Raw genomic sequence first — 14,951 nt, 5'->3', positions numbered from 1 at the left:
GGTATTCGCTTCTTAGTACCTTCACTTCATGTTTGATCATCACTCTGCTCCTCTCTCTTTTATTATGTATACAGTTTTGCCTAATCAAAGTACTCTCATTAAAACCTCTGCACTTAGGCATATGTAAAGTTCAATACTGACGCGATATCTAAGACTATATGTTCCAGGCATGTGCCACTTTTCATCTTGTTGCTATAAGATCCACCGATATCACTTGTCTTGCCCATCCTGCACAGTGGTCATGTAACAGACAGTACATGATTTGATGATGTCCAAACACATGACTTTTGCCTTGGCAATAATAAAGTCTCTATCCAGCACAGCAAGACAGTGAGGTCTTAGTGCCAATAATAAAATCTAATGAGTCAGTTGTCATCAGAATGCCCAAAAAGTATTGATCTAGGGCATGTGTTGAAGGTTGAATGGTTCCTCCAATGTCTTGTCTCAGTGTTTTGTGGATGCTAGTTAATCAAACTTTTATTGTGCGTTCTTTGATTGACTGTTTAATGTAAACTATGTCATACATATTCTTGATGTAGTTGTGATTCCCTGTATATTCCCTATGATTGTAATCATTGTCCATTTATTGCCTATTTCTGTATTCTGTTACATCCTTTCATATTTGAGGTTCTGTTGATAACTTTTGCATCCCATTTCTTTTTCTAATGGTTGAAATACAGGACCATTAGATCAAACCTCAGCATTGAGAAGCTGGATTTGTAATTAGGGTTTGCTCCCCTATCAATGTTGACTTCACTTCATTGAAAGAGACCTTCCTTCCCTTAGTAGCCATCCAATCTGGAATAGGTGTTGCACCACTTTGGACTTCACTTCACTTCCCTCACCTAATACCAGTTGGCAAGCTAACGCAGACGTCCCAGCTGACTGGCTGGTTGATTTATATTGTGCCCCTCCACCAACAAGGTTGCAATCCCTGACAACTGTGAGGCTGTAGGTGTCAAAAATGTTTGATTTCACTGGTATTTGAACCCGCGGAAATGTATCACCAACTGAAGGAAGTACATGGTGATACAGTAATGACTGAAAGAAATGTAAGGGACTGGTGTGAAATGTTCAGCAATGAATGAATAAATGTGCTTGGCATAACTGGACTCAAGGATCCTTCACTTATCACAGCTGACTTTAACCCTCAAGGGGGTATGCCTATGTATAAAGTGTACATTGCTGTTCTACAGTTGCAGACCTTTACATATTCCTTCATTATTGCTTCAGTTAACACAGTGATTAGTTGTGTTGTCATATGCCAAAGTGACCAGCAATAATATAAAATAAACAGGGAACTAGAAGAGCAAAAATTTACAATCCATGCAAGAAAATGACCCAGATCATGAGCTATCAGCACAGTACCACAACGCAGCAGTTGCCTATAAGATAATTGGTTAATGAATAAGGGGTTTGCTGGGATCTGATGCAAGTGCACTGTTTATTGCTTCGTGTCAGTCATTACCATTGGGTAACACTTGCACACAGCACCAGATTGATGTAATGAAAGTTTATTTTATTATTGTTTAATTAAACAGGGTTTTAGTTCACATAATGGAAGTTTATTTTGTTGTTTAATTAAACTGATATTTTGTTCCTACATCTTTACCTTTTTAACATAAAAACATCTATTCTTTACTCATGTATAAAGTATGCCATAACCTGCTACTGCTATGAAAAAAGGCATGCCTGCTCAAGGGTTAGGAATCGGCCCTAAAAAATTTGTTCATTTCTTTCCTGAATACTACTTGTGCTTTGCTTAGTGAAATTGTTGTTGCTTGGGAAACATCTTTTATATACTCTCTAAGAGGGGAAAAAACTGCACCATGAAGGAATTATTCAATAGGATCAAAAATTGATGGATATGACGTATGAGTGCAAATAAACAAATGATTATAGTATCAGAAAAATTGGATGATTTATTTGAGGAAAAATTTTCTCAAACTGAGCAAGCCAAAAACATGTTGGTCCACCTCAGGCCCTTATCCAAACACTTATTCAGTGTGGCATTGTTTGATAGAGTTGTTGGATGTTCTCCTGAGGGATATCACCCCAAATTCTGTCCAATTGATGCATTAGATAATCAAAATCCTGAAATGGGTGGAGGGCCCTGCCCTTAATGCTCCAAGCATTCTCAATTTTGGAGTGAACCATATTGGCCAAGGCAGAGTTCGGCAAGCATGAAGACAAGCAGAAGAAACTCTCTCCATGTGTAGGGAGGCATTATCTTGCTGAAATGTAAGCCCAGGATGGCTTGCAATGAAGGGCAACAAAAAGGGCAACATAGAATATTGTCAACACACTGCTATGCTGTAAGGGTGCCATAGATGACAACCAAAGGGGTCCTGTTATGAAAAGAAATGGCACCCCAGACCATCACTCCTGGTTATCGGGTCATATTGTGGGCGACAGTCAGATCCCACCACTGTCCAGGGCATCTCCAGATATGTCATCACTGGTCATTGGAGCTCAGTTGGAAATGGGACTCATCACGGAAGAAAATTCTACTACAGGCAATTAGATTTCAGGCTGAAGATGTGTCTATAGACACCCTAGTGAGCGGTGGGCTACCAATGTGACTGTTGTCTGCCATACAACCTGACAACCAGGGCTGATAGTCTAGCATGCCATTTCACTTCATAGCAAGACCCCTTTGGTTATCATCCACAGCCCCCTTATAGCACAGTGCCATGTCAATGATATTCTACACCTCACTTTGTTGCCTTTCATAGCAAGCCATCCTGGGTTTACACTTCAGCAAGGTAGTGCCCACCTTCATGTGGCAAGAGTTGCTACTACTTGTCTTTGTGCTTGCCAAATCCTACATTACCTAGCAAAGTTGCCAGATCTCTCCCCAGTTGAGAACATTTGGAGCATTTTGGGCACAGCCCTACAACCATCTTGTGATTCTGATGATCTAATGCACCAACTGGACATAATTTGCAAGATATCCCTCAGAAGGATATCCAACAATTTTATCAATAATGCCAGTCTGAATGACTGATTGCATAAGGGTGAGAAGGGCACGAACTCATTATTGACTTGCTCAATTTCTGAAGCTCTTTCTTTTGAATAAATCCAATCTTTTTGAAATTATTGTCATCTGTTTGTATGTACACGTACAGCATATCTATCAATTTCTGTCTCATTCAGATAATTCCTTTGTGGTGCGTCTTTTTTTTTTTTCTCTTTTTTTCCTGCCCCTTCCTTAGAGTGTATTATAAATGCAAAAGCTTGTGAGTGTTTGTGTGTTAGTACGTTTGTTAGCCATTCACACTGAAAAAGTTCGATTGATTTGGATGAAATTTGGAATGGAGATAGCTTATACCCTGAATTAACACCTATGCTAATTCCTGTATACCTACCTATCAAAGGGGTGGAGTGCCTGCAATACACGAATACCCACATTTCATTCGTCTAGTATTTGAGAATGAGAGGAATTTTCCTCGTACAGACAACCCCACAAAATGATGAAAGGAAAAAGGTTGATTGCTTACTACAATTTTGCTGTTCATAGAGTAAAACTGCCACATGAAGTTTTAATTTATTACTTCCTTACTACTATACATGTTCACATATACCATTAAATGTACCTGGAAAGTTATTTCATTGTTTGGCCCATAGTTCAGGAGATATGATATCATAAACACTGAGATGAGTGAAAAACTGCCATATCATGTATGACATCGAAATTTATTATTTCCTTGCTTCTAACTCTAACTCCAACACATTTCACAGACAGTATCCACATATGTCACTGAATGTAACTATAAAAATATGTCATTGCATGATACATAGTTCAGGAGATATGATGTCAAATACTTAGATGCATGAAAAACTGCTGCATCATGCATGATGTTTTAATTTATTACTTCTTTACTACTAACATAATTTGCAAAACATTTCTATACTGTAGCCCCATACACCACTAAATGTAACAGCAAATTTGTATCATTGTATGACACACAGTTCAGAAGATACGATGTCATGAACATTGAGCTGGGTGAAATGAAAGTGCAGGGTGAAACATGCAAGAGATGCAGGTGAAATATGTGTACAAATACGTATGATGTATACTTGACATGTGCATGTGTAGGCATAGCCACAGGCAAAGAGCTCATCCTAAACTCCTGGAAGAATTTCAGCCAAATTTGGAAGACAGGTTAGTTTCGGTTTGGAAAGAAATACTGTGGGTGTGAAAACCACCAGCCTCCTACTGAGGTGGGAATGATAACGTGGAGAGAGAAGGGATGAGAGGAGATGGGCAGACAGAGATAGGTAAGTTTGAGATGGGCAGAGAGAGGGGGAATAGGAGATGGGCAGAGAGAGTGGAAGAGGAGATAGAAAGAGAAAGCAGAGTGGAGGAAATGGTCAGTGAGAAGGGAAAGGAGGAGATAGTGGAGAGGGGGAGGAGGATATGGATAGAGGGAGGTGGGAGGAGGTGTTGGGCGGAGAGAGGGGGAAGGAGGAGATGGCTAATAGAAGATTGGAATAAATACATACTTGGGCATTTTTGTAATAAATAAAGGTTTTAACTGCATATAACACTGTGGGATGCAGCTAGTTTTGACAATAATACCAAGATGAAAGAATACTGTGTACAACTTGCATAATGGACTAGCAATAGTGAATTAAGACACAAAAACTGTAAAGTTCATGGACTGATATGACAAATGCTTAAATAATGGAGGTGATTATGTAGAATGAAGAAAGTAAACTTACAATTTTCTAGTGAAAGAGCCTTTCTAATAGAATATGTTTCTTGAAATTATTACTTCATTGGTTATCTTTGCAAATACCATTAGTATTAATCTTCTGTAGGTACCACATACTGATAAAGACACATGAAGTGCAGTAATTGCATACCATAAATCACAATCATGGGAGATAATTGAAGCATTTTCGTAATCACTTATAGTTTAACAGTAATGGAAATTTGGAGTGGAACAATGCATAAAATAAGGGAAAGGCAACCACTCATCTGTAGTGGACTTATTTGTAGTGCATAGATGGATGTAACAGAAAAGTTACACAGACACATGTAACAGAAAATATTATTCACACTAACTTTCAAGCTCTGTTCTTTTTCTAGCAAAATTACACACATTCACACTCACAACCACACAGAAAACCAAATGCACACTCTTGCAGCTGCAGCAAATCTGATTATTGATTATCAGTTATTTAGAGCAGTTATCTGTGCTGATAGAGTTGGGGAGGGATAGCAAAAGATACATAAGGGAAGGAGTAAGTAGCTGTACAGTGCGAGGCAGGTCTTTTGACATATGACTCAGTAGCTGCACAATAAGACAAAAGGAGTTCAGAGGGTAGAGATGGAGAAAAGAATAGAGGGAAGGTAAGGAAGGAAGATGGTGGTGAAGAGGTAGACACTGAGAGGATTAGAGAAATAGAGAGAGGTGGAAAAGGAGGAATAGAGAGGGAGGGGACAAGATTTAATATCCACAAAAGGGAGAGGGGAGGAAGAGTGGTGGAAGAAGACAGTACACAATGTGGACAGTGAAGGAATGGTGTGGATTTAAGAGAAAAGGGAAAAGATGAGATGAGGCAGTGGGTTAGCAGAGGTTTAGGCAAGGGGGATTGCATGAATGCATCATTTGCTGGAGAGACGATCCCCAGAAGAAATTTTGTTTGAAGGGAGTATCCAAATAGCCCCTATAGTGCAAAAGCTGTTTAAGTAATTTGCATTGTGATGCACAGCAAGTCCAGCAACTGGGTGGTCAAGTTCATGGTTTCCATCAGTTTGGTGGTGTCCATTCAAGCGAGTAGATAGTTGGTCACTCGTTGTGCCAACATAGAATGCTGTACAGTAATTGCAACATAGCTGATGTATAATATGGCTGCTTTTCCACAGAGTCCTGCCTTTTGTTGGGTAGGCAGACCTGTCTTTTATTGGGTAGAAGATGCCTGTGACTAGACGGCAGTAGGAGAGATGCGTGGATGCATGGGACAAGCCTAGCTCATGGGCCAACCATAAGGAAATGACCCACTGGGTACAGGATAGGGAGCAGTGTTGGAATAAGGATGGACAAGGATATTCTATAGGTTGGGTGAGTGGCAGAGCACAACCTTAAATGATGTGATTAGTCTCTGAAGTGTTTCAGGTAGGCTTAGGCTGTGTGATGGTTTGTTATATTTCACCTCATGCACGGAATACCTAAATAAATTGCCACCTGAACACTCCTTTTATATACTGTGAATATCACTTACTGAATATTCGGTCACCATTAAGTATTATTAATCAGGGTCCAGCTAGTCTGTGCTCTGAATCCATGTGCTTCTTCCTCCAACTTGCCTCTGACTTTGCCTGCGTACGGGCTGCAGATAAAGCTGCTGAAAATTAACTTCATCTCATGAATTACAACTCAATACATGATAAATAAGGACAGCTACTAACTTGTGTATTGCCTTTCTGTACTACATACATAACAGATCTGATATTCAACTTGATAACTAACAATTACAATACATTTATTATCTTTGACATTCTGCATTCTTAGATTTCATGGAGCTCTTTGCTCTGCACACCCACTCCATGGAACTCTTATCTCCAGTTCAGCAGGCAGGGTCGTCTGATTACTATCCACTTCCATAAAGTCACTGGATCATTGACTCTGGTATCAGCACCTGTGATTTAAAACAGCTCCCAACTGTGGGGCGCTCATCACTTTTTGACTACTCTGTCGCAAACATCTTTTCTCTGATACGTTTATTTAAGGACATGATACCTCTCATTCAGGGAATGGGATGCATCACTACAGCTTTTGGGTATGGTACCCATCAATTAAGGGGATGACGAAAGATACTCAAAGCCCTAGTGAAGGATATTGCTGAGTTTTTCAAGACCTGAACAATACTGTATGAAAATGTTGAGGTGTGCTGGCTGGTGGCTTGCTAACAACTTTACTGGTGTCAGAGGAGCAGGTGGCATGAGAGATCAGTTTGTGGAATAGCTGAATAGGATACTACCCATTAGTAAAGGCTCTGGTGAGGTTATTGGTATATTATGAGACTTCTGATATCCAAGTGCAGCTTCCATGGGTGGTGAGGCTGTAAGGGAGAACTATTTGACATGGAACGGGTGACAGCAATAAACAAACCAAGTGACGTGGCACAGTTGTTAGCACACTGTATTCGCATTCAAGACAACAATGGCTAAAATTCCCATTGGCTATCCAGATTTAGGTTTTCCATGATTTCTGTAAATGACTCTAGGCAAATGCCAGGATGGTTTCTTTGTAAAGAACACAGTCAATTTCTTTCCCCATCCCACCATGATCCAAGCTTATCCTCTATCTCTAATGACCTTGCTGTCAACAGGACATTAAACTCTAAGTCTTCCTGTGAGTACCATGGATTTATTGCAGATTTAGACTTTGAAAGTGAAATAATTGTGGGAGTGAATGTGGTTGGTTGGGAGGATTAGGAAAGAGGTGGTGGTTGGTATCAGGAGGGCCTTGGGAGAGGTAGTGTTTCATGGCCACAAGACCTTTGGTATGGGGGATGTTGGCGTATAATTACATTGCATTCCCACTGATCAACAAGGAGTCTAGTGATAACAAGACAGGAACTTGGGAAAGGCAGTGGTGGATGTGAATGGTGTCTTGAATGTAGGATGGGAGCTTATGGACAGTAGTTTGAAGGTGTTGATCAACAAAGGCAGAGGCTTGTTCTGTGGAAGCATTGTACCAACCACAGTGGGAACAATCTGTGGGGCTAGATTTGTTGAGATTGGGAAGTAGGTAAAAAGCAGGAGAGTCGGAGGTTGCTGGTGTGAGGAGGGAGATAGGTTAAGGTATTATGATTTGGAATGGATCTAAGACCATGAGGAGCTGCTGGAGATCATGTTGGACTTCTGAGGTCTAACACTTGTATGCAGAGGTGTCAGAACATTGACAGAGACCCTCAGCAACATAGTCACTATGACCCTGACCAGTGTGGTGAAGCCATTGTCTGAAGAAAGGATGATAAGGTCTGGATTGGCTTTCAAATTAGGGATAGTTGAAAACCAGTACCTCTTGTATGCTCTACACTGTAAACTCCTTTCATCTTGTTTTGCAAGTGCTGTGTGATCTGTCAAAGACATGCCTCACAATATCTCGCTACCCCATGTGTCCTTTTTTACACACTCCCGAACTCCATCAGCCAAGGCAACTGCTCTCAATAATCAATAATCAGTCTCATTGTGACTGCAGGAGTATGCATTTGTGTGTTTATTTGGTTCAGGAATATGCATTTGTGTGTTTATTTGATTGTGTGCATAAATATGTGTTTTGTTATAAAAAGAGCAAGAGCTCGAAAGATAGTGTGAATACTGTTTTCTGTTACATGTGTCTATGCCTCACACATCAGTCTGCCGTAGGTGAGTGGTTGCTGTTCCATTATTTTATGAAATATCATTTAGATATTTTATGTACAAATATGGAACATTCAAGATAAAAGTTTTAATTATGGATGATGAGCAAGTAACAGGAAGTGCATATCCACAATATGGGGATGAGGTTTCTAAAAAGTGTCAAAGAATGTAAAAGAATAAACAAAATCAGAAATGTTATCAGTAGTGAGTTAAACACACATAGTGTAAAAGAGAAGCTGGAAGAAAATATGTAAGCTAAGTAGAGGGAATTTCTGCTAAGAATGGCACCTGATTTAGATTTCCTGTACAGCCAACATACTCTAATGAGGTACAACATTATGACCAATGCTGTTGTGAGACTGAATGCTGCTTGGCTCTGCAGGTATGTTATGTAAGAAGGAAAGTATGTAAATGAAGCAGAGATGAATGGGGAATCATTCTGGTAACAATACAGGCCACAAATTGAGAAATCCTCTGACATAAACGACTTTGACAAAAGGGCAGACTATTATAGCCTGAAGCCTGAGAACAAGAATCTCAGAAATGGTGAAGCTGATTGTGTGGTATTGTCATCACTATCTATGGAAAGTGATTGGAGGATGCTGAAATCACAAGTGGGCAACCAGGTGTTGGACATCAATACCTCATCACAGAATATGGAGCTTGGAAGCTTGCCTGTTCCATAAAGCAGGATAGGCAGTGCTTGAACTAAAGACAATAGCAACTTGCATTGAAGTGGATATGGGATCATTGACAGTGGACCATGGGTCAAAGCTGGTGGGATTTGTATTTCTTGCTACATCAGGTTGATGGTTATGCCTGGATAAGTGGTCATACAGGTAAGTTGCTGCTTGAAACATCCAGTATATCACAGATACAGATCAGTAGATGCACTGTTATGCTATGGGGGACATTCACATGGACTTACATTGGATCTGTAGTAATAATTGTGAAGGCATCATAAAAACTGTGAACTACATTAACATTATTGCAGACCACCTGTATGCCTTCATGCCTGATGTCTTTCCCGACAGTGATGACATCTTCCAGCAGGATAACTGTCCATTCATAAGACCAGAATCATGCAACAGTGGTTCATTTGAGGTGAGTAATTTACAGAAACCTCATAACCTGTCTGTAGATATCTGATCCCACATGCCTCCAGAAACCTACAAAAGACCCCATACTCTGACTGTCCCCACCCTCTTGTTGCCCAAAGTTTGGAGTTAGTCAGTAATTTGGGTGGCTGGTCACATTTGCACAGCACTTGCCACGCTGAGATAGTGACACACTGCAGAAAGTGACAGGGACATCTGAATTTAAATAACCAGTTTTGCATTTCCTTTATGTGGTCTACCTTTCTGTAATCATCTAGAGGATGATTGGGTTGATGTTTCAGTAATAATGTAAATGGGGTGGACTTTCTGCAGAATTACACATATATTTTCAGTCATTTCACTTCATAATACAAATCAATAAAACATACCTAACTTGTTCTCCATCCCCGCACTTCTAACTTGTACAACCAGTTGCTATCAAAAGAACAAAGATTTACCTCTAATGACATGTAGCAAAGAAATTACGATCACATACCAATCTATTTATGCAAAACAATCTTTGCAACATACATTTCATAAATAAATTACACTTAATTGTCTACCTTTTTTGAGAAGTCCATAATCATCACTGTAATTACATTAAGTATTTATAAATGTTAACATTTAAACATTTTTACGTAGCTATGCAGTAGTGGATTTTTGGTTTTTATGTCTTTGGTGCGGTATTGTTCACTTCGTATGACTCAAGATTGATTAATACATTTATCTCATCATAACCAGTTTTATTACAGTACCATGCATAATCACTGCTGTATTGCATTCCAAAGGTGGACCAACACACTATTAAACAAGTGGTCATAATGTTTTGACTCATCAGTGAGTATGTTGTAAACAGTCATCATTAAAATGTTGTTTTCAAAAATGAAACACTAGGTGAAGGCTCTCAATCAAAGAGCCCATACTATGCTACCTCTCACACTGTTTGATGATGAATGCAACTTTGTCTGTACTCAGTCATAATTTTTACAATGGTTTAACTTATTTCCAGTTTCATAATATATGTTTTTATATATTTTTTACAGAGAAGAAAGACATCTAACAAAGAAATATGTGCTGTAAGACAAAGAATCAACAGGGTTTCTTTCAGTTCCAACTGATTGATAACATCAGCGACTACTGAGCTATGGGCAGCTGTCAGTCATAAGATACACGGTTTTCCTTGTGCATTATCCTTTTGGAATTGTATTCATTAAAAGCTCTCTCAAGTATCTACTCTTTTATGTCAGTAAACAGCTTTAAAAAATGAATATAACCACTTTTTGCATTTTATCTGTTTCATTTTATTCCACCAAAGAGCACTATATTGCACATGAAGTAACCGTTTTAGAATATTTTATACTATCTTGCATATTAGCAGCCTAAAATAAGTTGTTGTTGTTGTTGTTTTAGTCACCCACAGACCTTTTTTTACAAGGGTACTGAACATGTCATGATATTACAATTTAAGAGCCTGAAAAAAGTCATGTATGTTTATGTACTTACAAGTACAGATCTAGTTCGAGAAGAATGGGACAGGTAGTTCGATGTGACTTTATAGTAGAAATCATTTTTGTATTTGCCTGAAGTAATTTAAGGAAACCATGGAAAACATAAATCATGATACCTGAATAGAGACTGGAGGCTGCATCCTCCAGAATACTTTTATGAAGATATGAACAGTAGTGTCTCTTTTTTTGTATTGCACCCTATATTTTTTTATTTGATAATCTACTTCCTCTCCTCAAGACCAGTTGAAATATGTATCCCAGTGTACCATTCTGGTAAACAAGACAATATTAAAAATGTAGCAGAAAACTGTCTTCACCTCCCCAGTACAAGAACAAAGTGTAGGTATCTGGAATAAAGTAACTGGCCCCATGCTGGAACTCACAGTAAAGAAATGGAAACACGAGAAAAACGCACGCCGGTCATTCAAGCAACCATCTTTAGCTGAAGGCATGTGTGCGAGTACAATGTACATCAATGGAGAGTGCGTATAAATGCTGCTTATCTGTGAAGAATGTGAGTTAACATGATAGTAATTGCAATAATGTGTTCTTGTTTACAGTACAGGTGCATGTACTTCAGTACTTCAGCACTTTTAAATTATATGATGTGTTATCTTCCCTTCATATCTCTGTAACAAACCAAGTTACAAAAATGGAAATCTTGCTAGTTAATGTCCCCCTGTTACCTAAACATTTACTTGATACTGTAAGGCAGGACTTCCAAACGTTTTTAGCCAGCAGACCCCTTTTTAGGCAAAAATTCGTGGCGGGACCTTCACAGTGAAGAACACAGTAACTGCTGAAATTCTGTGTGAAGCCCATGGGAACTGAAAACTTCTTAATGCAAGTACCATTCTTCCACTAACCCAATGATGAATCAAGAGTCTTTGGTTTAAAGATGAATGGAAACAACTTGAAACTATTAATGATTTTCCCCTTTGTCTGAATTGCTTCTATATTCAGATACTTGCTATTTGATTTATTCCCATTGTTCAATACACTAGGCAGGCCATATTTATAATTGAGTGTAGGGGAATATATTGCAAAGTAAAGCAACATTCACTGGATATTATTTTAATTTTCAGAACAAAAATATCAATAGTAACAGAATTCAGTTAAATATTAAATAACTGACAGAAAACACAAACAAAATACCTACAAAAGTTATAGTCTGGGAATGTTTACTGCTCCTCAGTGAACCAAAATACATTCTTCGTTATTAGAGATGAGTCTGTACAAATAATAGTGGAATCTTAATGTGAAGGTTAAGGGTGCTTCTTCTCACACAATTTGAAAAGTTAGGCTCGCTACGTGTAAACTGGAGAGGGATGTCTGGTTCAGCATCTAGACAGTTTCAATACTTAGTTTTCTTGGCAGCATAATTTGTGAATCTAGATTCATACGTGTAAGTTGTGGCAAATGGAAGTAGAAATCATTTTGCTTTTTCCGTAAGGGGGAAGAATTTTTTGTTTTCCAAACAGATCCAAAAGTGTGAGTAACTATCACTGTCAAAAGTAGATTTCAGGGTTGAGTCTGTGGCAATTTCTGTCAACAAATCTCATTCATTTGAAAATAGAATGTTTGGTTTTTTGGATACAGCAAATGGGTTGACCACCCATCTGTATTCCAGCAGCTTCTCACCTTGAGCTGTTGGGAAATAATGCTCCAATTATGATGTCAAGGTTCTGAGATGTTCAACGATATCATGAAACAGATTGTTTCTAAGCTCGAATGTCTTGTCTTTCAAAACATCTTTGAGAAGAGGAAACCACTTAATCTCCTCCTCCTCCTCCTCCAAACTCTCTGCTCAAAAATCGATTTTTCTCTTGAAAGCTCAAACTTTGTCATTGGCAGTGACCATTGTTATACTTTTCACTTACAGAAAAATATTCAGTTCTTTCATTCAGGGAAAATATCTGCCAAATAATCAAGTATACAGTGCCAATTTTAATCTTTAATAAGGTCTACTTATTTGGTATTGTGGTCTAAAAGTAAAGCTAGGACCTCTAAATGTTTTTCATATAATTAAGAGAATGTACTCCCATGTGAAAGCCACCTCACTCCTGTATGGGGAAGCAGGGAATGATGAAGGCCTCCCATGATGAAACAGGTAGTGCACTCACAAAGGAAAATAACATTGAATGATGTCTCAGACCGCGTATGTGCCAGCGAGCACTTTGAATGATCAACTAAGCTTATGCCATTTTGGAATAAAATACGCAAAAGGTTCCACATCAATTACTATGAGCCAGGACACACCACCCCCCTGAGTGTTGTACAAACAGTCAAGCAGGGGGGCTGCACCAACCAACACTAAACTACATGCAGGTCCCCACTTGGAAACCACAGCCATTGCTTGGGAACCCTTGACATAAACATACATGTATTTTTCAAATTAACAAAACATAATATTGATGAGCTTGTTTTTTACATTTTTTGATTAATAATTTTGCTTGTTCTTTTATAAGTTTTGGTCAAACGTGGCCACAGACCCCTTAGAAAGAGCCGGCAGGCCAAAGGGATGTGTAGACCACACAGAATCCCTGCTTTAAAGGTCACTGCTATCTCTGGTGCATTGATATAATGATATTGTAATCCTTAGTTTTGCTGGTTTCTGGAATTTTCAAAGCTGAATGTGCTTTTTCTCTGGCAGTGGCACTGTTTTGTTTTTAACATCAACAATGCCCAAGGTCATATGCAGAGTTAGTGTGTGGGCAGTCATCATTTGAGTTACGTACAGAGAGATCACGTGCAGCCACATAACAAATGAATTTTCTGAAGAATTTGTGAGAAGGTATGTTTATAAGTTGAATGTATTATGTCAGATTGTAGGAAAAAAGTGTTTTAGTGATTTGGTTTATTTGCAAAAGGCTTGCTACGAAAATAGTAGTTGAAACAGCATAGTGTTTGTTAGTTAGTAACCTCCATGATGCAACATATTGCTACTAATATATAATTGAAAAGTGATCTGTGAACAGTGATAAACTGTTAAATTAATATGGAAATGCAGTTCAGCAATTGTGATTTCATCATGAATGAGAAATAAGCTTAATTGTTAATGCAAGAATGAATGCCCTTCAGTATTGTCAGAGAGAGAGTTATGTGCTAAAAGCATGAGAAACTGAAGTGATATTGATTTGTACTGATATTATTTCAAAGTGACATGCTTCACCTTTTTAATTGAGAATAATTTGTAAGTACAGGACGCTCGCATTCATGCTGTTGTGCTAGGCATGTGGTTAGGTTTATTTAGTAACAATGAGTGTTCTCTTGATAAGGCTCTTAACACTTGAGCTGATAGTCACAAAAATGTAATAGTCACAAAAATGTAATTAAAATAACAAACAACAAGCTTTACATTTTTTGCCATGACAGGAACATTATATTACAATATGGTTTTTTATTTTGCTTCAGGACAAAAACTTGCTTGGGGCAGTCAAGATAAATATGATAACCCATATAGTTTACAGGTCGGTGATAACAACAGTGTAAACATACTATTTAAAGAAACATTGAAAATTTAAGATTTATGCAAACCATATACACTTCAAAATTAAACTGCACTAATAATTGTTTTTTTTTTTTTTTTTTTTTATGGTCCACATACACTATTTAAAAGTTCTCATTTTCTTTTTTTCTAAATAACTGCTTATAATTTCTGAAAATTGTCATTATAAATGCTCCAATTATCTTAGAAAGTAATCCTTTCAACAATTTTCACTCTTCCCAAAAATGTATAATTTTTCTAGAATAACAAGTCAGTTAACAAAGTATTTCAGTTAGAAAATCTGAGTTTCCTGAAAATTCTTGGTAGACTTTTCCAAATCTCGTGTCTAAAAGTGAAAATCCAAATTTATAAACGTAGTGCTCAGTAATTGCTCTATTTTGAAGTTATTCAATCAGATGTTAATTAAAGTAACTTCCCTGCCCAATGTATGTATGTTATCTGTACTTTTCCTGCCTGATATG

General features: G+C 38.1%; 1 protein-coding gene across 6 annotated transcripts in view; it reads left to right on the top strand.

The window, feature by feature from the left end:
• Positions 1-10,764, top strand: part of LOC124790718 (spermatogenesis-associated protein 6) — a 166,494-nt gene extending 155,730 nt beyond the window's left edge. For 2 of the 6 annotated variants that reach the window (XM_047257808.1, XM_047257807.1), the window contains exons 9-10: positions 9,412-9,481; positions 10,518-10,764. In XM_047257808.1, coding sequence (XP_047113764.1) covers positions 9,412-9,449 — 38 coding nt within the window. In that variant the 3' untranslated portion in view covers positions 9,450-9,481; positions 10,518-10,764. Of the gene's footprint in view, positions 1-9,371; positions 9,482-10,517 lie in introns of all 6 variants that reach the window. The other 4 variants (XM_047257806.1, XM_047257805.1, XM_047257810.1 and 1 more) reach the window with 2 other exon arrangements.
• Positions 10,765-14,951: the final 4,187 nt, after the last annotated feature.

Source organism: Schistocerca piceifrons, chromosome 1 (genome assembly GCF_021461385.2).
Source record: "Schistocerca piceifrons isolate TAMUIC-IGC-003096 chromosome 1, iqSchPice1.1, whole genome shotgun sequence".
Taxonomy (NCBI): Eukaryota; Metazoa; Arthropoda; class Insecta; order Orthoptera; family Acrididae; genus Schistocerca; species Schistocerca piceifrons.
This window is presented reverse-complemented; position numbering and strand designations above follow the sequence as displayed.